General features: G+C 35.5%; 1 protein-coding gene across 12 annotated transcripts in view; it reads right to left on the bottom strand.

Moving 5' to 3' along the window:
* CHD9 (chromodomain helicase DNA binding protein 9) overlaps nt 1-26,012 on the bottom strand; it is a 230,703-nt gene that overhangs the window by 24,458 nt on the left and 180,233 nt on the right. For all 12 annotated transcript variants that reach the window (XM_070613643.1, XM_070613642.1, XM_070613640.1 and 9 more), the window contains 10 exons: nt 19,795-19,991; nt 19,138-19,337; nt 15,233-15,392; nt 14,706-14,795; nt 8,490-8,593; nt 7,917-8,034; nt 7,220-7,277; nt 4,028-4,070; nt 2,660-2,879; nt 884-1,086 (listed from right to left, as the gene is read on the bottom strand). In XM_070613643.1, the coding sequence (XP_070469744.1) occupies nt 884-1,086; nt 2,660-2,879; nt 4,028-4,070; nt 7,220-7,277; nt 7,917-8,034; nt 8,490-8,593; nt 14,706-14,795; nt 15,233-15,392; nt 19,138-19,337; nt 19,795-19,991 (1,393 nt within the window). The remainder of the gene's footprint in view (nt 1-883; nt 1,087-2,659; nt 2,880-4,027; nt 4,071-7,219; nt 7,278-7,916; nt 8,035-8,489; nt 8,594-14,705; nt 14,796-15,232; nt 15,393-19,137; nt 19,338-19,794; nt 19,992-26,012) is intronic.

Raw genomic sequence — 26,012 nt, 5'->3', positions numbered from 1 at the left:
CCATAAATAATAGAAGACAAAATACTTAGCTTTATCTGTCTTTTTAAATCCATTTACGGTCTTACAATAGACCTTAAAGTAGACTAAAATCTACTCTGAATTATCTGGTATTTGAGTAATCAAGCGACTCACTACCCTATTCAGTGGACTGACAAATCTGTTAGGAAATAAAATTAAAAACAGGAAACAAACCTACATGAAATTTAAGTCCTTTTATAAACCACTGACATTTTTACTATGAAACCATAGTAAAGCCATAGGAACCATAGGAAGCCACTGGGGTTAGCAGTCAGAAACCATATTCAGTAAAGAATGGAGACGGCTGCTTCCAACAGCACTACTGAGAGGGACTGCTGACAGGAGGAGCTATTTCTCTGGGCTTCGAGAACAATGACATTCATCCCAGAACAGCTCCTTAGCTGAGCATTAGCACCTCTGATTGTTGTCTTTTTTTGAAGGCACTCCGTGATTGTTTTCCCACTAAAACTCTGTGAAATGTCTTTTGAGTGGAGACCTCATTCCTTGCAATATTATTCGTGTAAACCAGCCCTCTAGTGCAGTTCCTTTAAGCTGGACTGAAAATACAGCTTAGTTTCATTTACCAAAAGTTATCCTTTATCTTCTACCTGCCCCAATCATAAATCTAACACTAAATAAAAACACTGGCTATTTCCTCAAAACTCAGTGGGTACCTTTAGTCTCTTTAGATCTCATTTTAATAGGAGGATTAAGAAACAGCGGATCTTTAAGCAGTTTATTTACAATTCTGAAAAAGTGCTGACGTGTTGAATTAGATAGTATTGAAATAAAAGTTGGAGATTTCTGAATTTTAGTGGTTTTGCTTTTTGATCAGAACAAGGAAAAAAAGAAATTTTATACATACCTTCCTTGGAAGGAAGACGACAAACCCTCCGACACATGGACATGAAAGCATACAAGTATTTCTCCAAACTATCATCAGTTTTCTTATGTAGCCTAGCCATAGCTCTAAATTTTGTCCAATCAAACTGGCCTCTGTCAGGATCAAATACTACTCCAAATGTAGACACAACCCTATAAAAATCAGCTTCTTCTCTTCTTGTCCATCTATTTCAAATCAGATTAAAGAAAAAGATACATTGGTCATTGAAAAAAATATTTACTAATGTTGAATATAATGACTATAATAAACATTTAACCTAACACTTTAAAGGATTAAATCCAGTGTTATTGTTTTGTAAATAAATTTTAAAATGCTAGTAGACTCATCCATCCAACCACGCTTCTTTTCCTTCATAATAATAGTTTTTTGCATATTAATTATGTGAGAAAACATGCATGGGATATAAGATTATATGATATGATAACCCTTCCTTTAGAATAAAGATAAAACATTTCAAACATATTTATAGCATAAGGTAGTATTTTGTAGTTTTATGCATTATAGCAACCTAAAGTATTTTAGGAAGATTAATCCATATCTGACAGACTGAAGGAAAATGTATGTGGTAGATTAGAGATGGTCATTAATTCTTTGCCAGTCTTCCTATTGAGAGGTGCCACCTATTTCCCTTTCCCTTAAATCTTGGTTGGCCCTGTGACTTTTCTGACCAAGAGTAGGAGACAAAAGTGACATTTTTACTGCTGAGGCTGGGCCTTAAGAAATCTGCAACTTCTGCCTTTGCTACTTGGAATGCTTCCTCTTAGAATCTGAGCTCCCAGTTGGCAGCCAGCAGCAACTGCCAGCCATATGAGTAAGGACCCTTTGGACCTTCCACCCATCTCAGCACTCCAGTCAACACCACAGGAGGCAGGAGAGCTACTCGGGCAAGCCACAGAATCATGAGAAACAAAAAACTGATGTTTTAAGTCACTATGTTTTGGGATGGGTTGTTATCCAACGATAGATAACTAAAACAGTTATCTGTTTCAGTGAACCCTATTTACAGAGGTTTGAAGATTATGTGTAGGATAGTTAGTCTGAAGTTTCAGACTCAGTAAATTCTGGTTACAACAAATGTGCTGTAAATGAAACGAGAACAATGATTTTATCTTCCAGAGAACATCTAAGGACCCAGGTTTAACAGGGAGGCCAGGTTATTGCTAAACACTCCTATTCTTTTCCACGTATTCCCTCCTTTTTAAGAAGAGAAAGCTTATGTGATGAGAGAAGCTTGCCTGTCTTCTTCACAAGGTCTCTTGCAAGAAGCTCCACTACTATTTGTTGCCCTTTCACATGGTAGTTCCAAGGGTTTATTCTCTGTAGAAAGCATGGATGGACTGGTCTTTCATACCTTCTTATATCTCATCAATGTCAAAATGTAAAATAAGATAGAATGGAATTTATTTCATGTAATTTAAAGATGTTTGATAATTTAACTTTTGAGTTTGCTCTGCACATTCATGTTTTTTCATACCTCACTGTTCATGAACATGACAAAAGAATGATTAAATATAAAGTATGTGTAATAACTATAAAATGCAATCATCTTTATTAGTTTTACCATATTTGTGTATATATGTGTGCGAGCATGTATAGATGTCCATTAAGCACTTTGTTTTGACCAACTTCTCTACCTATATGTTTTTCATAAAGTGAAATAATCACACCCTAACAGCCTTCAGAATGAACGACTATATTTAGATATTATATATTAAAAATTTAGTGCTATTGTCTTACCTCTGCTGTCTTTCTATCTTGGCTGCCATTTTAGGATTAAGAGTGGCTTCTTCATACAGAGGCTGCATTACACTGGCAGGCACTGAGAAAGTAGGTTGTAGCTGCTGGATTTGTCTGTTTTTATTAGTACGCTGATATGCTGTGATGAGACGCCTCAAACGTGTGGTTAAAGCTGACTGAGTAGGCCAATAAATTTTATCACCCTCCATCAGTTGACCATCTACATTTAAAGAAACTCAAGTCAATTAAGAAAAAAAAACACTGAAAAACAAAAGCAAAACAAACAAAACTAGACAGATACTGTAATGAAGCTTACCAAAGCAGCACAACCTCCCTACTTAAAAAATCTTTTTCTTTCAATCTGGTTATGTGAAAAACAAAAATCTCTCACTATAAAAAAGTTTTTTTATAACTACAGCCCTAAAAACATTACAACAAACTTTAAGAGTAGCTCACAGGAAGTAGGTCACAGCAGACTAAAGAACCACCATGTTATCTATTTAAAGAGAACTTGACTTGCACAGAAAATACAAGTCTTGCATTTCCAGGTCTAATATATGTTACTGGTTGGCAAATACTCAATGTCTTAACTTAAATTAAAAGTCAAACTGAAACCATGAGAAGTTGAATACTACACTTTTCTAACTGAAGCTTTCTGTATTAAATTTATCTCAATTTAATTAGAATCAAAACATTTTAAAAGTCATTAAGGAGAAACATACATTTAAAAAATTCAATATGACAATGCTGTAACTTTTAAGTTTTTATTCACCCAATAAAGTACAGGATCTAATTCCCTACTTCCAGAGTGTAATATTATAAGTATATACACCATAATCAAGCAGATCATTCATGCTCCGCAAAAACTACTCCTTTGTTCCAGTTGAACCACCAGGGCGTGAGGCACTATTCCCCTTGGGTGCCAGCTGGGAATGAGCGTACTCTAGCGACAGTCTATTTCTATTTGGTATCAGAAAGAAGTAGAAGCAAGATCCTGAACAGAAAAGTTTTGTAGAAACTGAGTGATAAAGAATGGTTCTAATGTGCACGTGGAATTAAGAAGTTGTTGAATGGACTATTGAATCAACACTATAATGATGAAATCTCACATGTAAGTTTAATAATCAAGCCATGAAATCATCAAAGCTTCTATTCTATAAAAAAGGAGTCACTGCATAAAGATTTGAAACAACTGAAAATAGTGTTAAACTCCCAATCAACTAGTATGTCCTATAATGATTCTGGGTGTCTTCTATAAAAATCTCATATACATTTGAAACACTACAAAAGTGTATTAGTTTATTGATCTCACGGTATCATGAAGACATAAATTTAAAATAATACTAAATAAAGACAAGTGCAATTTACCTCCATCTGCTATTACAAGATCTCCTGGTGAGGAAACATCATCCTTTCAAAAGAAAATAGAAATTTTAACAGGGTAACTGGATCATGACATAGATAAGAAAGGAGAATCAAACTTCTTTATAATAGAGAACTTTTCTGCAATAGGACTTTTAATGATTAATTTAGCAAAAATAAAATTTCACTTCCTTGCTCTCAATTCTTACCTTTCACGCCTCTTTATTGCTTTTGACAATCAGACCAGTCATTATTTACTAAAATTATTTCCTTTTCTATGATTACTTTTAGGCTAATTTCTTTTCCTCCATCCTTTCTCTAACTGTAAATATGCCCTAGGTTTTATTGTTAACCGCTTTTTTTTTCATTCTATATACCAACTCTCAGATCATTCATTCATTCTCATATTTGACCATTAGATAATCTGCAAATCTTTTATTTCTCAGCCTCAAACAGTTTGCTTGTGGTGTATATCTAATTTTTATCTGTCAACAGATCATCTCCAATTAGGTATCCCAACATTACAGTAAACTTAATACGTTCATAACCTTGGTGATTTTGTCTCAATGACTACTAGTTTCTATTGTTGTTTTAGAAAAGCTTAAAGTTAGAATTACCATCATTCTTTTGAAGGTAGGTCTTTTTTTATTTGGTTACTTTTACATCTTCTCTTTGTCTGGGGTATCTGTAGTTTTCGCAGGATATTTCTTGGAGTAGATTTAGTTTTATTTATCCTGTCAAGATTCACTTTAGTTCTTGAATCTGAGGATTCCTATCTTTCATAAAATCTGATATTTCTTAAAATAGGGCTTCTGCCTTATGCTCTCTAGTCTTTCCTTCTAGAATACCTATTAGACATTTGCCAGATATTATCATGCTATCCTCTTTGTCTCTTAGAAGTGTTTCATATTTTCATTGTGCTAGCTATTGATTTACTGGCTCTCAGCTCTAAATTTACCGTCTCTTTTGCCAGCTCTGAGAAAACAGATCTGGGCTCTTTAAACATTTTTTCCTAGCCGGCCAGTAATGATGTCAAGCTTTGTAAGTGATGGGAGCCTGAGAGACACTGTAGGAGGAAAGCGGTTTTACTTTCTGCTTCAGTAAGCTTCTTCCTTGTTCAGCTCCCACAGCACATGTAGCTTCCCAAGTGCCAGCTCCTGCAGTTCAAGCAGCTTCTTTAGCACCTGCTGGGCCAGCAGCTTTCCCTGGCAACCTCTCCCTTGTGTGATTTAGTAGCAGTGTCTCCAGTGAGACACTTCCCCAGGGAAAACTTCCTTGGCACCCCTAAAGGGCAGATTTCCAGCAAGTTCCAGAGGTTGGATTTCCAGGAAGCTGTACCAGTGTGGCAGCAAAGCAACTTTTCTGCCATCCAGTGAGCTACGGCCATGCCCTCCCCAAAAGGTCAGGATCTCAGCCCTGCTGGGGGTGGGACTCTTCCTTGGGTGCTCTCCGTCAGCCCTAGGAGCAGAGGTTATGCCCATATTCTTTAGAGTTCTCTTTCCTTCTTACTGGCCAATCTCTCATTACTTCAATCCTCTTATTATAGGCAATAATTCTTTTTCTTTCTTTTTTCTTTTTGAGGAAGATTAGCCCTGAGCTAACATCTGCTGCCAATCCTCCTCTTTTTTTGCTGAGGAAGACTGGCCCTGAGCTAACATCCATGCCCATCTTCCTCTACTTTATATGTGGGACTGCTGCCACAGCATGGCTTGACAAGCGGTGCATAGGTCCGCAACCAGGATCCAAACTGGTGAACCCCAGGCCATCAAAGTGGAATGTGCCAACTTAACTGCTGTGCCACTGGGCTGGCCCCCAATAATTCTTCACATTAAACTTTCCCTGTTCAATTTACTATGTGGTTTTCTATCTTGATTGGCTCAAACTGATTCATTATGCTACATTATGGATAATTTCCTCATGTCTATCTTCTAAATTATTTCTTTTCTCATGAGCTGTATCTAATCTGCTTCTCCAGCAGAATGTTAAATGTGTTTGTTGAGTTTTAAATTTCAATGACTGTATTTTCTAATTCTAAAGTTACATATAATTCTTTTTCATATGTCCCTAGTCTTTTAAAATCATATCCTTCTTTTGATCCTGGTTCTTTCTTCAGTCATTGAAAAATTTATTTATTTTCTATTTCAATAGCCCTATTATCAGAAATTCTTAGATGTCTAACCTTGTTCTTAGCTGCATGTACTAACATTCACTCATGGTGAATCATTCCCCATATATTTTAAATTTTAGGATTTCGACCTCATTTTATGGTGGGCTTTATCTTCAGGACTCAAGTATAGTCTGGATTGAAGTTGTTTCTTTCACAGTTTTTTTTCTTTTTGTTTCTATCAGGTACCTCATCAGTATTACTAGCCTGGGACCCCTGTTTATATTACATTTTTGGCTTGAGGGTTCCTGGACCATGCAGACAAAGTAAAAGAATCAAACCACAAACTCAAGGAAAGGCAGGCCTAAGGCTGTGAATTCTCAGGGGAGACAATTTTTCCCATACCAAGTCCACGCTGAGAGAAATGTCCTTGTTGTCTCCTTGTGCTGATTGTCAGAGACAGCTCTGACTTTATACAGGATTTGAGTTCTCACTGCCACACCTGGGCCTACGCTCATCTTGTCCTCATATAGGCATTAAAATCCAAGTCCCGTGGCTATCAAGACCAGCAAATCCTGTCTGAAAAGTCATCAATTCCCCCACTCCACAGATTATTTTCTGTATTTCAACCCAACTCTTCTTCTTTTTGACTTAATATAAACAGAGTACTTAGAACTCTGCTTTAAGCAGGTCATAATTCCTCCAGGCACCATCCTCTATTTCAAAACTCTTTATGCAGGTATCGTTTCTATCTGTTGCTGTATACCGTTAGTATCTAAGTTATCACGGGATTTTGCCCTTGGACACCGTGTTTCTTAGTGCCTAGCAGTACGGCATGCGGGCAGGCCCCATTTCATCCACATGTCCAAATCAGCCTCCAGCTTGTCTAGAAGGGGAAATTGGGCAAATTCTGCATGATTACTTGTGATGTCTGCCAACCTAAGCTGATCACTAACTTAGATAATCTTCTGAAGAACAGAAGAATTATGTATAATGAAAAACATGTGAAGGAAAAACACACAAAAGAAAAAGCAAATAAAAGAAATCATGGAATAACTAGGATTGAGGATTTTAAAATATGACCCAAAGCATACCTCTATATCATCTTTAAAGATAGCTGGGGCAGGTTTGTATTCTGGATCTTCCACATCCCTGTTAAAATATCAACAAATGCTGTAATTATTGTACCGGACTTAAAATTTCTCTTGACAGGACAAACAAATGGAGTCTGGTTGGAAAGACTTTTTAGTTTGTTTTAAAGGTCTCTGAACTGAAGTCTCTGTTCTCTAGCCAGAGGAGCCAAAGCCACAGCATGAAGGCTGTTACATGGTAAGTCAAAAAAAACCTAGTTCTAATTTACATTTATTCCCAAGTTCACTTTTAAATGTGGTATTATTAACGTAACATAGTCTCTTATTTTTCTCTTTTGGTAAGAAAAGAAAGATAATAAAGGCCTTATTACATGTATAATGAACAACATCATATTTCTCTTCAATTGTAATATTCTTAGCTTTCTTCTTTCTTCTTATGCCCCTAGAATTCTATGGCCTTAATGGCCATGACCATTAAGAATGGAAAAATGAAGGACTCATCAAAAGAATGGGTGTGGGGCAGGTCTAGTCTCTTCCTTGATCATACTCTGTTGGCCAAGTGCTAACTAGAGTATCATTAACTTTTAGACTGTAAACTCCAATTCTCTTACTACCACATTAAAGATAAACATCACTGACACAGAATACCCTGATGTTGCTAGAGATATATGGAGAATTCACAGCTCTGAAATGCACATACCCATCCATATAATCATTTGCCCTCTGTTCTGCAGCAACTGCTTTCTCATCAGGTTTTCCCACTCTTTCCAGGAAGCATAATGCTGGGTCTGCTCGGATAGTGTTATATTTTTCATAACCTGGAGGAATCACCAATTATGAACATAAAAAGGATAAAAAGAAGAAAGATGTATAAACATAAGCATTCCTTATATTTATAGTGAATGATGTTTCTGGACTAATGGAACCATATATTAAAGTTTTTTAGAAATGATCACAAACATTACATGATCTGGCAATAAGTATATTTAAAAATGTAAATTTATCAGTTAAAATAAAAAAGAGGAAAAATTGATCACACACACATATTTTACATAAGAATGCTTCCTGCTAGAGAAGCAGGTCACATATGCCACCCTTTCATGAGGAAATGTAGTGACTGACAGACATAGTTGGGTAGAGTATGCTTTATATGATGTATATAATAACATGGATGTCACTTGAATAAAGCTGTGAGTGGAAATCAGTAAACTCAGAACTAGTTGAATTACACTATACATAGAAGAAGACTCTATCTACCTTACTTCTCACTTACCATGTTTAAAAACTCCAATAAGAAGTGACTTATCAGCATCAAAATCCCACCATTCAGCAGGAACCTCTGAGTGGTCTGGTTCTGGGACCCAAACATCAATGTCACTTAAAAGAAAATTGTGATATGGCATTATGAATTATTACAAACAAGTCAAAGTAGAGGCAAAACTTTACCTAGCTTGGAAAAGCACTATGGTTTTTAATAAAAAGAAGTTAAGATTCTACTTCATTGATTTCTTCTAATGCTTCATGAATTTGCCTTCATTGATTTTTTTATTTTCTACAATTACCACCAATTGAAATTACAAAATCGCATGATATCAGCGAAGTTACCATAAAATGAATTAATAGTCTTAAGCTCAACAGAAGAAATAAGTTTCAACAAGGTTTACTTTACTCTTAAGGAATCATATTCTTTCCACTAATTTCCCTTAGATATTTATAGACGAAGGTTTCTATTGGAAAGTAGAGTCTTATGTCAGCAAACAACTCAACAAAAATCATCTGGTTCAAGTATTTCATTTTGTATATGAGAAGACTGAGCCCCTAAAAGGGCAAAAGAATTGCTTTAGGCTGCAAAACAAGTTCTGTCTCTCATAGACCCCTACTGTTAAGAAAATCACACTGAAAAATTAAGCAATGCTTACAGGTAAAGGAAAATGACAGTTTTTGATTCATAATTTGATTAAAACTCAAAGTGCTATTTTTACACTGTATATAAATAAAATCATACCATAAAATGACAAAATAATAAAGTACTAAAAATTATAATAAATCCATGATACTTTCTTTGGTAATTTTACTGTTTTCATGGGTATGAAACTACTATAGAATTTGTAATTTTGTAAACGTAATTTTTTACTTTGCTTATCACTTGAAATTGATATTGTCCCAGAAACCTTCTGCAAGTAACACTGAACACCTCTAAAAAGGAAAAGATGCCAAGCATAGAAGGAACGAAATGTTCACTTTTTTATCATTGTCTCCTCTAGCCTAGCAGACAGCTAATGTCTGACAACGATTAGCAAATAAGTATCAATATATACAGTATATATACTAATATATATAGTATATGTATTAGTATAATATATAGCAAATATATTAATATATAATATATATATAAACAAACACCATTTTTATATTTTATTCAATCAAAGAAGGAGTAGAGATTGGATAGGGTAAATTCCCTCAGGAAATCAAATATTCTAGTTGAGAATTTCCCTATCTGATACTCATGAATTATCAATTTTCAAAGAATCAGAGATATAATAAAACATAACAAATTATATTAAGTAGAATTTCTTCTCTTTGTCTTGGCACTATAATTTCATAAATAACAAAGGCCTATAGATTTGAAGAAATGGGGAGATTCCTACTTATAATTAAGTTGTGTGGCAAAAGTTAATTTGTAAGTTGATTGTCTTTGGGAACTCAAAATAAATTTCCACATAGAAATAAACTGATAGAGGCCGGCCCTGTGGAGGAATGGTTAAGTTCGTGCACTCCGCTTTGGTGGCCCGGGGTTTCGCCGGTTTGGATCCTGGACGTGGACATGGCACTGCTCATCTTGCCATGCTGAGGTGGCGTCCCACATGCCACAACTAGAAGGACCCACAACTAAAAAGTATACAACTATGTACTGGGGGGATTTGGGGAGAAAAATCAGAAGAAAAAAGAAGAAGACTGGCAACAGTTGTTAGCTCAGGTGCCAATCTTTAAAACTGATAAATGGTCAATATGTTCCTGAGCTAGTCCACAAGAATCCAATATTTAAACACTAATACAGCTGAAATAAAGAACAGTGACAATGAAAAGGAAAGACTTTTAAGTCTTATAAGTAAATGAAACATAAAAAATGGTTAAGATATTACTTTTCATAAGTGTTTCATAAGTGATTTGCTAGCCAAAAAAGTTTTTAACCCAAGCAATATGGAGACCTTTCTTCAGATTTTTAAAGAAGATTTTCTGTACTTAAATGAACATCTTATTATCCCTAACTTTGCTAAAAACAGAAGTGTCACAATCAGTATTTTCTAGCTTAGTGCAGCAAAACAGAAAGAGGAAGACTGATTTTCCTGTGATACAACAAAAGTTGAAAAAATGAGGAAAAAATACAGTTAAGGAAAATATTTATTTTTGATTGATTTCCTAACCAGGACTAAACAAAGCGCAAGCACTGAAAGACAAAGGAAAGAAGGAGGAACGCTGGAGATGGGATCCCCAAAGGGGAAAAAAGTGGGTCAGATAGGTCCCCTTACCAACCATCAGGTGGCACTCTAAGCTCAAAACAGTGTGATGATCATCTAAGGCGGAAGGTTTTCCTGTTTGCAAAGAGTAAAAGGCACTTAGTATATGCCTCATGTTCAAATGTGCCGTATGCATGTCATTAACAGCTAGGGAAAGGAGTATGATAACGTGCATGTGCTCCTGTTGTTGATTTCTGTTTTCAAAGATTCAGTTCATGTGCTTTCTCTTGCATAAAGCCTCCTTTAACTCCCTCAGGCTAGATCATTCATTCAAAATGTATTTAAATAGCACACACTATGTGCTAATAATGGCAATAATAAGACAGACTTACCCCTGTGCTTGTGAACAGGTACCTGCAATACTGCATGATGAGTGCTGTGACATGGTACTCTGGGTATGTGTCAAAGCCAGACTTGAGAGGTCAGGAAAGGATGAACTGATGTCAGCTGAGCAGTAAGAAAGGGAGAATGGGGGAAAGGGAATGTTCCAGCAAGAATGCAAAGGCCTGGAGGCACTAGTAATCATGGCGTGTCTGAGAAATGTGTCTCTGAAGTTCACAGAGAGACAGATTTGGAAGACATTAGTATAAAAACAAAAACTGATGCCACAGAAAAGATGAGAACACCCAAGAAAAGTAAGTGACAAGAAAAGAGGGCTATGTGAAGACATTTAAGAGACAGGTAGAAGAGGTGCCTGAAAAGCAGAAAGCTAAAAAGGAAATCTATAGGAGAATGGTATCACAGAAGCATTTTTTTTTTTTTTTTGTATTTTATCCTTCTTTTATAGCTGGGCATTTCGGTTACTCTGAGTTTTACTACTAGAATGAGTGTGACAACAAACAGCCCTTACTAACTTTTTTTAATTAAGATTATGATAGTTTACAACCTTGCGAAACTTCAGTTGTACATTATTGTTAGTCTTGTTGTAGGTACACCACTTCACCCTTTGTGCCCTCCCTCAACTCCCCTTTCCCCTGGTAACCACCGATCAGTTCTCTTTTCACAGAAGCATTTTAAGAATGAAGTGGTTAATAATGGTAAAGTAAGACAAACACTATGATGTGTCCATAGAATAGCAAGAATGTTGGTGAAGAACTTCTTAAAGTGAATGGTGGAGTGACGGAGTAGAAGCTGAATTGTGGTGTAATGCACAGTGAATGGGAGAGGAGACAAAGGAGACAGCAAATATAGATAGTCCTTTAAGAAGTTTGGCTCTGAAATCAAGGAGAGTAATAACATGGTAGTGTGAGGAGATACTAGGTCCAAAAGTGCTGCATGTGTGTGTAGATGTTGAGGGAGATGTCAACATGTTAAAATCCAAATGAGAAGCCAGAGAGTGGGAGATTAATGAAAGGAAAACAGAGGGCTAATTCATACATCGAAGTTCCCAGGAAATCACAAGTGGATAAGATCCAGTCAGGCCAAGGGAAAACAGGAGTCAACTGCTCAACAAGTATCTACCGGGTGTCACTATCAACTAGGTTTTAGGGGCTGGGAATACAATGATCAATAAGACAGACAGCATACTTCACCTTCAAGCAGCTTAAATTATAATGGGAAGAGAAAGATAATATAAAAATAATATGTGTAATTTTTAGAGTAATAGGCATCATGAATCAGATAAAATAATCTTAAAAGTGAGAGAGAGTGACTGGCGGGCTGCTTTAGCTAGGGTGGGCAGGGAAGGCCTATCTGAGGAGGCAAACCTTGAGTTGAGACCTGAATGATTTGAAGAGGCAGCTCTGTGGAAGATGAAGGTAAAGAGTAGTTGTACCAGTAGGAACAGCAATGAATGAGCTTGACATGCTGGAGGAACAGGACCCCCAGTGTGGCTGGAGCACTGTGGCAGAGGACAGAGTGAAGCAACAGATCACAGAGTTACGTAGAGCCTTGGAGTTCATAGGGAGTTTGGATTTTATTCTAAGAGAAATGAGGAGCATCTGGAAAATCTTAAGAAGAGGAGTGCCACAGCCTGATTTTTGCTTCAGAAAGATCACCCTGGCTGCTGTGTGAAGGTCAGACTGTATATAGGCAGAAGTGAAGGCAGAAAGACCCAATCAGGAGGCGACTGCAAAAGTCTAAACATGAGATAATGGTGGCTTGGACTAAGGACCTAGCAGAGGAGATGGTGAAAAGCACTCAGATTTGGCATATACTTTGTTGAGCTAACAGGTCTTCCTAGAGGGTTTGAGAGGAAGAGAGGAATCAAGAATGAAACCAGAGCAACTGTGTGGTACATTTACTAGGATGGAGAAGGCATTAATGTGGGAAGGTGGGAGGGAAAGGACTGGAAACAGAAGATTTGGGAGAGCCAGGGAAAGTTTAAGATGTCAATTAGACTTTCAAGTGGAAATGTTAGAAGGCAGCTGACTCTGAGCATAGAGCTCAGGGGTGAGGTCTGGGATGAATATGTAAATATGAGAGTCATCTGTTTATAGATCATATTTGGTATGATGAGACTACATGAGTTCACTTAAAGAGAAAGTATGGACAAGAAAGAGAGCTGAGGACAGAGCTCTTGGTCCATCCAAAATTTAGAGATCTATGAGAGGAATAAGAGCTAGCAAAGGAAAATGAAGAGGAAAGACCAGTGAGGACGAAGGACAACCAGGAGGGTACAGCAGCATGGACGCCTACAGAAGACAGTATTTCAAGAATAATGGCAAAGTAGATTAAGTTTAGAGAATTGATCACACTGTAGGTTATTAGCGGCCTTGTTAAGAACCATTTCGGTGAGATAGTGGGGATGAAAGATAAATTGGAATGGCTTGAAGAGAAAATGCAAGGTAGAGAAGTACAGACAGTAAGCACAGACAATTCTTTAGAGAGGTTTGTTGTGAAGGGAAGCCAAGAAATGGAGTGTTATTATGTATGTTACAGGAGTTTCTTTCCTTTTTTAAGTGTATGATATTAAGATATGCATATGTCAGGAGAGTGACTCAATAAAGAGGGGGGGAAATGATGATTCAGGGAAGAAAGGAGATTACTACAGGAATAAAGTCCTTAAAAGGTAATAGACAAGATCCAAGTCACAAGGGTTGCCCTAGGAGGTACATTTCTACTGTATCCCAAGGGAAGGTATAGGTGGACACATATGCAAGTAGAACTGAAGGCAGCTCTTGTATGATTGTGTCTCTGTATTTTTCCATGAAATATATAGCAAAGTCATCATTGGAGGGTGGTGGTGGTAGGGTGAGAAGATGGTTTGAGGAGAGAGGTGTGAAATGGTCCTCTTAAAGAGTAGGAAAGTGAATGTACGAGTTATGGTGGTTAAACAGCTTGTTTGTGTTTCATCTCATTTGAGAAGGATGCTCATAAATTCATAATGAATCAATTCAGCAGGGTTTGCTTGATTTTCTCCAGCAACATTCAACTGCTTAGGTGTAGGCAAGAAGTAAGTGGATATTTGTGATTTAACATGGGTTGGGGTTGTGCCACATATGTAGAACAGAGGGAAAGGCAGGCAAAGGATTTTAAGTAAGTAATGGTCGAAATCCAGATTTAAGAGGTAATTCTGTTACTGGTGATGGCAAGATTAAGTATATGACCGTGTGAGTATGTAGCTGTGGTGGGGAGAAAAAAAGATGACTGCGGATAAAGGGCAAGGAACTGAGAGACCAGAGTGTTGAACGGATCATACATGCACATAAAAGTCACCATAAACTCTTCCACTGTAGTAAGAGGGAAGAAGAATGAGCATAGAAAGGTTACATTTTAGATTTGGTGGCAGGAAGCTACTACTACTACTGTTATTATTGTTATTATGTTACAACTTTTAGTGAAAGAGCCAAAGATGAGATGTATAGAGGAAAGGCAACAAATTGGCAAGGACTAATTCTCTAAATTCAGTGGATTTTGCTTCTTGTGAATTTCACTAAATAAGGAGCCACTTTATATACAATTTCCTGGTCAGATAATTTTTGCCTCATCATGTTAATAAAAAATAAATAAAAACATGTTATTTAATTTACCTTGCATCAACTCCATCAAATACTTTCTGACACTCATTTCCAATGACTTCTTGCTTTAGATAATACAGCATTCTTACACGAAGCAAAACCCTAAAAATGAGGGGGGAAAATATCAAAAGACACAAAGATATTAATTATTAAAAAAAATTCCTCCATGGGGTTAAAATTAGAAAAGAATTTGGATACAGAATTCTTATAAAGAAATAATAATTACTTCTGATTAAATAAATCTCATTACTACCATATTATAAAATAGGTTTCTCCAAAATCTTCACAATCATCATTATTTAATATCCAAGTAAGATATAATGAGATCATTTGAAGGCCAGTTTTATTTCTCTCTCTGTTGATGACAACAGTGACATAAGAGGTACCATGATTTGCTGAAGGAACCCTGTAAGATTAAGATTAGCATTGGTCCTAGACCACACTGTCTCCGTACTCAAAATCAGCATGCTTTAAGATTGCTAATAAATTCAGAACAGTAAACTTTTAACAAGTTGTGTTAAAAATACCCTACTACCTACTTATTACAGTGGTGTTTTATATGTTTTTTGTAGCCTTCATCTTGAAGTAGCTGCTCAGGATTATATTTTCGAAGCCATTCTGCTTTCTGTATATCAAATGAGCTTGTTTGAGTCTTTACTTTCTTCCCTTTTCGACCCCTGGGGACAGGGGCCGATAGGCCTGTTAAAATGAGAAGGACACATGAAATTGGGGATAATTTATATAAAGATCTGCAATGTGAAACATTTTCCAATGCAAGAAATTTCTGAAGACTTTCAGAGGTCTATGTGGGCTATACAGAAATCTTCAAAATATTAATGGTAACAGTATTGACCCCATCCCAAGTGAACGTGATTTTGCACACACACAATTTCCCCCAAATATCCAACAATTCTGTATCTCAAATTAATCATTCTGATTTCCTTTTTGTTCCAAAACACATTATTTTTTTCCAAATGAAAAACCACAGGATCAAATCTGTTCCTCTGCTTTACTGTTTGCTTCCCTAGTTACAAAATAAATTTTGGTCTCTTGATTTTCAAAACTAATTTTACTAATAACATGAATAAGGTTTAGCCATTGTGGGGCCTGTTTAAGAGAACTAAATTCATTTTATTTCTTTGACATTTTTGTTGTGAAATATTTCTAAAAAACAAAAAAGTATTCCCACTCTTAATCCTAACATACTCTATATTTGGTCAGTTTTTCATGCAAGGAAATAATACATAGTTGAAGTCCAATTCACTCCTTCCTTCCCAGAGATAATCACTATTCTGAAATTGTTTTTTCATTCCATGCATGTTTATATTTATACTTGTATATTGGAGAAATATTTAGTATTTAAGTTTTCAGACATTATATCACACATGTAATTCTGCAACGTATTTCTCTTGATTTTTTTTTTGAGATTTATCCTTGCTGATTCATGGGGCTCTAATTCATCAATTTTAATTGTTATGTAAAAATCTATTGTATGACTATACCATTGCACATTTATTAATCTTCAATGGTGCTTGAGTTGTTTCATTTATAATTTTTCACAGTTACTGATAATGCAGTTTTGATTCTTCCTTTCCATTCTGATCTCATATATCTTTTCCTTGCTGTATTCTACCAGCTAGATGCTCCATCATAATGGTAAATAAAAGCATTACATGGATTTGTCCACTTCACCTTATAATTTTGGTGGGGTTTTTGCCTTTATATTTTGGGACTACTTTGTTCGGTGCACACAAGTTCATACTTGTTATATCTTATTTATGGATTATTTTTTGTTTCTTTTTTTCTAAAGACTGGCACCTGAGCTAATATCTGCTGCCAATCTACTTCTTCTTTTTTCTTCTTCTTCTCCCCAAAGCCCCCCAGCACACTGTTGCATATCCTAGTTGTGAGTGCCTCTGGTTGTGCCATGTGGGATGCTGCCCCAGCATGGTCTGACGAGTGATGCCATGTCTGCGCCCAGGATCCGAACTGGCGAAACCCTGGGCCACCGAAGCGAAACGAGGGAACCCAACCACCCGGCCATGGGGCTGGCCCCTGGATTGTTCTTCCTTATGTTTCTTATGTTTGGTTCTTCTGTTTTCCCACAGCTGACCTAAGCTCTCTCTGGTTGGTTAAGTCAGTTAATACTAATCTGTTTGCTTCCAGCTTCCAAAATTTTGTTGCTTTTCCCCCTCCCGTTCTCTCCACTAACTATTGAGATTGTATGCCTATTTTTATATATATATATATATATATATATTATTTTTTTATTTTTTGAGGAAGATTAGCCCTGAGCTAACTACTGCCAATCCTCCTCTTTTCGCTGAGGAAGACTGGCCCTGAGCTAACATCCATGCCCATCTTCCTCTACCTTATTTGTGGGACACCTACCACAGCATGGCTTTTGCCAAGCAGTGCTATGTCCGCACCCGGGATCCAAACCGGCAAACCCCAGGCCACTGAGAAGCGGAACGTGTGAACTTAACTGCTGTGCCACTGGGCCGGCCCCCCATTTATATTTTAATTATGGAATTAAGCATATATAAAAATAGATGGAATAATATGATGAACCACCATGTACCATCATCCAACTTCAATAATTACCAACTCATGGCCAATTTTGTTTCATCTATACCCTGTTTACTCCCCAATCTTGTATATTATTTTGAAGTAAATCTAAGACATCAATCATTTCATTAATGAATATCTGAGTGTCTTTTAGCAATATGTAAAAGATAAGGCCTTCTTAAAAGAAAAATACAGTACCATTATCAGCCCTAAGAAATGTAATAATACTTCCTTAATATTTGGTAATCAAATTTCCAATTACTGAATAAAGATACTCGAATAAACAACCCTTGGGTTGTTTGTTCCAATCAGGATCCAAATAGCTGCAATTGGTTGAAGACTATCATCTCTTTTAGGTTACAGCAGGGTTTTCAACCTCAGCACTATTGATATTTTGGGCAGCATAGTTCTTCACTGTGGGGGGCTGTTTGGGCACTCTTAGCTTCTACTCACTAGATGCCAGTAACACACTCAAAGTTGTGACAACCCAGGTTGGGGGTGGGATTAGGGCACAAAATCACATCTGGTTGAGAACCACTGGTTTATAGATACCTTCTCCATTTCCTCCCCTCCTACTATTTATTTGTTGAAGAAACTAGAACTTTTGGGCCTGCAGAATTTATCAAGTTTAATGTCTTAAAATTTTTTTCTCTTTATTGACATTTATGTGGGGTTTCAAAAAGAAAGAGTGAAATCATATTTGTGTGAATCTTCCATCTTTACCAAAAGTCAGCTCTTGACATTAATTTCACTGCCTCCTATTAAGATGGGCCTCCAATGACCACACTAATCTCAAACAGGCGCTTTCTGCTGTTCTCTATTTCAGCACCTAGTTTATTTACTTCACCGTACTTATCACATTCTGAAATTATTTAACTAATTTATCTATTTTCTTATCGTCTGTCTACCTGGCCAGAATATAAGGTTCATGAGCTCAGGAATCTTGTCTATCTTGTTTCTTCTTATCTTCCCAGTACCTTGCACAAGAAGTATATAGCAGACACTTAACAGATATTTGTTGATTAAATAGAACAAAATTATAGCAGAAATTTAAGGGAAAACTGAATTTTTTATCAACATAAAAAAATTTATGTTGATAAAAAATTTTACGCAGAAAAGAAAGTTCTGTCAGCAAGGCTGTGGCAAAAAAAGGTACTCATATGTACCTCTGATATGATTGTAAATTGGTATAGACACATTGGACAGCAAATTATTTCTGAAAACTTAAAATGCATACTGTCCCATACTTGAATATACATACTAATTGCTGAGGAATTTGTTAAAATGCAGATTTTGATTCAGTAAGTCTGAGGCCTACGATTCTGCAATTCTAAGAAGGTCCACGGAGATGCTGATGTGGTTATTCCTTAGACCACATTTTAGGCACTAAGAATGTATATATGCCATACCTCAACAATTTGATTTCTTGATATTTACTTTAGTGGAAGATTTATTCATCTGCACAAGGAGGAATGTACAAGGATTTTCACTGAAACTTGTTTTTTAATTGTCTAAAATTGGAAACATCCTAAATGCCCATCATTAAAGGGGACGCTAAATAAATTATGGAATTCATACTATGGACTACTAAGCAAAAGTTTAAGAAATGAGATAGAGCTATATGAAAATGGATGGAAAGACTTCTAAGACATACTGTTGGGTCAACAACTTGCAAACTGATACATATATGATAACAATACATAAACCCCACCAAACTGATAACACTGGTATATTCTGCAGTTGGAACTTGAATTGAGGGTGAAAGTTAAGGTTCTTTAATATTATTTGTAATGCTTTAATATTTTATAGGTGAATATGTTAAGTACTACTTATATAACTAAAAATAAATTCAAAAGGAAAACAAGAATGTTCTTACCTAGATGATTTTGTAGCTCTCGTGTCTGCCCATCTTCAGTTGGAGTAATGAGATCCCATATGAAGCCTTTAATTTTCTCATCTCCTCGGTAGTGAACAAGGCAATATGCTAAGAGGGCTCGGCAAATGATTTCTACATCATGCTCGTTTAGCTGCCTTTTAAAACGGCCATGAGACAGAATCTCTCTCCATCGACCCCATCTGGTTAAAAAAGGTGTATTTACATTAATATTGAGTCTAGTTCTAGAGATAAACATAACTCACAGATAAAAGGCCTGAAAACTGCAAAAAACACATTTGTCATTAATAGGATTTGCCTAATAAAGTTTTCCCCCATGAGTAAAATGCAGAGCCATGGTATAGTAATTTTAAGGGTATTTTATTCAATAATGGATAACAATATTATCCATTTTGTATTACTGAATATGCACATTTGAGAACACGGAGTTTGACTTTAGTGCGACATTTATAATTTTAAAAACTTAAGGATATCTCATCATTCTGCTACTAAATATATGTTAAACATAGAAATTCAGGGTACTTTAAAAATAGATTTTATTGATTTTAACAAATAAAAAATATACCAGAATACAGTATCTGTTTCCTGTAACTTTACATACCAGACTACTTATAATAAACATTAAAAATAAGATTTTACCCATAAACCAGCAGATTTTTCTCTACTCTAAAGCATTCGGTTCTTCCATAGCCATTAGAACGGTCACAGGGTCTCCGGAGTTTAGGTTTTTCATCTCCTTCACTTTCGGCTTCAGATAATTCAGCCAATTCATCTTTTGTGGCACTAAAGGGTCTTGTTTGCTTCCTAATTCTTGGAGTGTCAATAACCAAGCTGTTCTGTAAAATTTAATAGCTATTACTTGAAGGTTTTTATTTTGCTTATAACAATGTTTTATCTTTTAACCTTTCAAATTGTACAAACAATAAAATAATTATAGAAAGCCAGAAAAAAGAAATGACTAACAATTCCATCAACCTACCAAATCAACTTAAAAATTTTCATATTCCTTAAAATCGTAATAACCATGTATATATAACTTTATATTATAGTCACAGGACAAAAGAATTATTTGGCTTTATTACTAAAATAAATTTTTATAAAATTATTTATTTATAAAGTTATTTATTAAATATAAAATTATTTATAAAATGTGTTTCCAAAGAGTCATACTACTGTACAAAAAGCAAAGTAATAAGTGTATGAACCTCACTATACTCAATGCACTTTAATTCATTCAAAACAACTTAAGTTGAGATGTTTTTTACCTTTATTGTGAAATTTCTCTAAGTTAGGCACTATGTTATGAGCTGTGGACATAAGGATGAGTAAGACAGCTTTCTGCTCATAAGAAATCTGTATTCGTGAGGGTCAGACTAATGCGTAAATAAATAAATGCTATTCAGGATGAAATATTTTATGATACAAGATGGGTACAAAGGAAGTCAGAGGAAGCTTTACAAAATAGTGATACCAGAAAGAAATCTCGAAGAATAAGTAGTTTGCTAGGCAGGCAAGGAGGAGATGGCATTATAAGTAGAGGAAAGAACAAGGGGCTGAAATGGCATGAGATATTCAGGAAATGTTCAAGTCCTAGAGCAGCAGAGGTACACGGGAGGAGAGGAAGGTGATGAAGGTAGGTCCTGCTCTAGCACAGTATATACACAGTGCATCAGACTTTTAAAGGGGTACATGATGTTAATATGTCTTATTACTGGTGATGTTAACTTTTTTCGCCAAGTCTCTCCACTGTAAATTTATTAGTTTTCCTTTGGTAATTAATAAATATTATGGAAAATATACTTTGAGAATATGTAAAAAATTCTGATTCTCCTTGAATTTCACCCACTTATTTTAGAATTCACTGATGGATGTTTTCCGCTATGATTATTACTATGGTGGATTAATGGTGATTTTCTACTTCTCTTATTCTTTCTACATTTATTAATTGGTATTCTTCTGTAACAAAGAGTTGTCCCTTTTCCCTTGTCTCAGTTTAAAAAAAAAAAAAAAACTAATTGTATTTTTTCTTGAGCAAATTTCCAAATGTCTTTTGCCCATCTTTTCAGATTTTGATATATTTCTGATCAACTTATATTAGCTTTTATATAATAAAGACATTAACTTTCATATACACTTCTGCTACAAATAGTCTCACCAGTTTGACTACATTTTTATTTTTTCAGTGCATAATTTTTAGTCTTACATATTTGAATATGCCGATCATTTCCTTTATGATTTTTTCTAATTTACAATGTTTTCCCACGAAATATTTGATAAAATTGAAATCTACTTCTTCTATTTTTTCATGCTTTGATTCAAAAAAATAAAATTTTTTTATTACAAATTGGAGTTCTCTTGGTACAGAGTATTAATATAATGTTCCCGCCAATGCTAACTCAATATTGTAATCACAATTATTAAATAATCCTTTTTTCTCTAATACTCACAATTATTAAATAATCCTTTTTTCTCTAATACTCTTTATTAACATCTTATAACTTGATCTTTTTCTGTTCTATTCTTTGCTTTTTATATCTTTCTCTCAGTATCAAATTATTTAAATTATGATTCCTTTATAATATATTAACATACTTTTGTATTTTAACAAATAGTAGGTAATGCCAGTCTGTCTTCAATGTATTTCACTTTCAGAAAAATTTTAAATATTTTTTTAATAATGTATAAATTAGAAAATGTAACTGCACAAGTATTAAAATCACTATATGTTCTATTTATAAATTCTTAACTCCTTAGGATAATCTACAAGGCCCTATTGATTTGACCCATATTTATGGTGTTTCACCTTACTTAACACCACTTTCAACAACTCCCTACATTCTGCCAAAATGTCATTGCTATTTCTGGAATACACTAAGCTTATTTTGGCCCATGGCTCACTGCCATTCCCTCTACCTTGAAAAAGCTTTTTCCTCACGTTTTTACATTGTTGGCTCTTTCTCATCATTCAAGTCTCAGCACAAATGTCCCCTGAGAGTGACCTCCCTTCACCACTTTACCTAATGTTATCTCCACTCCTCCAGGAATTCTCTGCCATCTTACTGTTTATTTTCCTCGCTCTCTGAAATTATCTTATATATTTGTTTACTTCTGTCTTACCCACCAGAATTTATAAACTCTATAAAAGTAGGGGTTTATCTTTCTTGTTCATATTAGTCGTAATGTGAGAATGGTATCTGGCTCAGAGTGTGCTCTAGTTGGATCCATAGTATAAATGCATACGAGTGCATGTGTATTACCAATAAATACTTTTGAAAAATCATAAACAAAGATCATACTATAAGTATTGTTCTACATCTCTCTTTTAAAATTTAACTGTCTTGGAGTTCTTTCTATGTCCGTAAATAGGGATCTACATAATTATTTTTATTTACTGCATTAGACAGTATAGAGGTACCATTCCTCTATCATAGAAGATTTAATTAGTTTCTAAATTTTTCTTAAAACAAAAAATGTGACAATGAGCATCAGTGTACTACATGATAATTGTACACGTGTGGTTACTGCTGTAGGACAGATTTCTAAGAGTACATTTAATATTCTTGATATTCTTGACTATTCTTTCTTCCAAGAGAATTTTAGACATTGTCTGGTTATATGAAAAAACTAACATTCTGATTTGGGTTGCATTTTGCTATTTATAAAATAACAAAATAAGTAATGTTTCTTTCCAATTGACAAATCTCCCAATTAAATTTGGCAATTTACTTTACTGAAATCATATACATCTTTCAGGAGGTATACTCCTAAGTGTTCTCTTTTCTCCTATCATACACATCTTTCAGGAGGTATACTCCTAAGTGTTCTCTTTTCTCCTATCATACACATCTTTCAGGAGGTATACTCCTAAGTGTTCTCTTTTCTCCTATCATACACATCTTTCAGGAGGTATACTCCTAAGTGTTCTCTTTTCTCCTATCATACACATCTTTCAGGAGGTATACTCCTAAGTGTTCTCTTTTCCCCTATCATACACATCTTTCAGGAGGTATACTCCTAAGTGTTCTCTTTTCTCCTATCATACACATCTTTCAGGAGGTATACTCCTAAGTGTTCTCTTTTCTCCTATCATACACATCTTTCAGGAGGTATACTCCTAAGTGTTCTCTTTTCTCCTATCATACACATCTTTCAGGAGGTATACTCCTAAGTGTTCTCTTTTCTCCTATCATACACATCTTTCAGGAGGTATACTCCTAAGTGTTCTCTTTTCTCCTATCATACACATCTTTCAGGAGGTATACTCCTAAGTGTTCTCTTTTCTCCTATCATACACATCTTTCAGGAGGTATACTCCTAAGTGTTCTCTTTTCTCCTATCATACACATCTTTCAGGAGGTATACTCCTAAGTGTTCTCTTTTCTCCTATCATACACATCTTTCAGGAGGTATACTCCTAAGTGTTCTCTTTTCTCCTATCATACACATCTTTCAGGAGGTATACTCCTAAGTGTTCTCTTTTCTCCTATCATACACATCTTTCAGGAGGTATACTCCTAAGTGTTCTCTTTTCTCCTATCATACACATCTTTCAGGAGGTATACTCCTAAGTGTTCTCTTTTCTCCTATCATACACATCTTTCAGGAGGTATACTCCTAAGTGTTCTCTTTTCTCCTATCATACACATCTTTCAGGAGGTATACTCCTAAGTGTTCTCTTTTCTCCTATCATACACATCTTTCAGGAGGTATACTCCTAAGTGTTCTCTTTTCTCCTATCATACACATCTTTCAGGAGGTATACTCCTAAGTGTTCTCTTTTCTCCTATCATACACATCTTTCAGGAGGTATACTCCTAAGTGTTCTCTTTTCTCCTATCATACACATCTTTCAGGAGGTATACTCCTAAGTGTTCTCTTTTCTCCTATCATACACATCTTTCAGGAGGTATACTCCTAAGTGTTCTCTTTTCTCCTATCATACACATCTTTCAGGAGGTATACTCCTAAGTGTTCTCTTTTCTCCTATCATACACATCTTTCAGGAGGTATACTCCTAAGTGTTCTCTTTTCTCCTATCATACACATCTTTCAGGAGGTATACTCCTAAGTGTTCTCTTTTCTCCTATCATACACATCTTTCAGGAGGTATACTCCTAAGTGTTCTCTTTTCTCCTATCATACACATCTTTCAGGAGGTATACTCCTAAGTGTTCTCTTTTCTCCTATCATACACATCTTTCAGGAGGTATACTCCTAAGTGTTCTCTTTTCTCCTATCATACACATCTTTCAGGAGGTATACTCCTAAGTGTTCTCTTTTCTCCTATCATACACATCTTTCAGGAGGTATACTCCTAAGTGTTCTCTTTTCTCCTATCATACACATCTTTCAGGAGGTATACTCCTAAGTGTTCTCTTTTCTCCTATCATACACATCTTTCAGGAGGTATACTCCTAAGTGTTCTCTTTTCTCCTATCATACACATCTTTCAGGAGGTATACTCCTAAGTGTTCTCTTTTCTCCTATCATACACATCTTTCAGGAGGTATACTCCTAAGTGTTCTCTTTTCTCCTATCATACACATCTTTCAGGAGGTATACTCCTAAGTGTTCTCTTTTCTCCTATCATACACATCTTTCAGGAGGTATACTCCTAAGTGTTCTCTTTTCTCCTATCATACACATCTTTCAGGAGGTATACTCCTAAGTGTTCTCTTTTCTCCTATCATACACATCTTTCAGGAGGTATACTCCTAAGTGTTCTCTTTTCTCCTATCATACACATCTTTCAGGAGGTATACTCCTAAGTGTTCTCTTTTCTCCTATCATACACATCTTTCAGGAGGTATACTCCTAAGTGTTCTCTTTTCTCCTATCATACACATCTTTCAGGAGGTATACTCCTAAGTGTTCTCTTTTCTCCTATCATACACATCTTTCAGGAGGTATACTCCTAAGTGTTCTCTTTTCTCCTATCATACACATCTTTCAGGAGGTATACTCCTAAGTGTTCTCTTTTCTCCTATCATACACATCTTTCAGGAGGTATACTCCTAAGTGTTCTCTTTTCTCCTATCATACACATCTTTCAGGAGGTATACTCCTAAGTGTTCTCTTTTCTCCTATCATACACATCTTTCAGGAGGTATACTCCTAAGTGTTCTCTTTTCTCCTACTGTGAAGCAGATCTTCTCCTTCGTTATATTTTTCTACCTCTGTTGGTACCGATATTTAGGAAGGCTAAACAGCATATTTATCATCTATCCAGTTAATTCACTGAACTCATTTATTAATTTTAATAGTGGTTTGCAGATTCCATTGCCATTTTAGGCATAAAAATACGCCATATGCAAATAATAGTATTTTCATAAATTTCTTTTCAAATTTACTTGTTTCATACAGAATTACACATATTTCCAAAATATATTAAAAATAATAGATTATGTAAGCTGATGGAGTTATTCCTCATTATAAAGTTTTACATTTTAAAAGGTTATCTCTTAAAATAGATCCCATGCATCAGTGCTTAATATAAAATTCTTCTAATCACTTAACAGTTATTCTGACAGTAGGTAAGGTTCACAAACACTGATTCCTATACAATTATTAGACAAGCGTCTTATGAAATGAACAATTATCAGTGAATAGCACATCAGTTCCATGAATTCTATTTCAGCATTGTGGTCCTTTCTTCCTTAGGTCTAAGGGAAATTATATAGTTTACAAAACGCCACTTTTTTGACTGCTTTTCTCTCCCCTCCTTTTATATTTGCATTAATGGGATGCGACACAAAGAACACAAAGTTTGTTTGTTTTTGTTTTTGTGTTTTTTGAGGAAGATTAGCCCTGAGCTAACATCTGCTGCCAATCCTCTTTTTGCTGAGGAAGGCTGGCCC

This window comes from Equus przewalskii, chromosome 3, assembly GCF_037783145.1.
Source record: "Equus przewalskii isolate Varuska chromosome 3, EquPr2, whole genome shotgun sequence".
In the NCBI taxonomy this organism is placed as follows: domain Eukaryota; kingdom Metazoa; phylum Chordata; class Mammalia; order Perissodactyla; family Equidae; genus Equus; species Equus przewalskii.
Note: the sequence above shows the minus strand (reverse complement) of the source record. Positions and strands in the feature narration are given on the sequence as shown.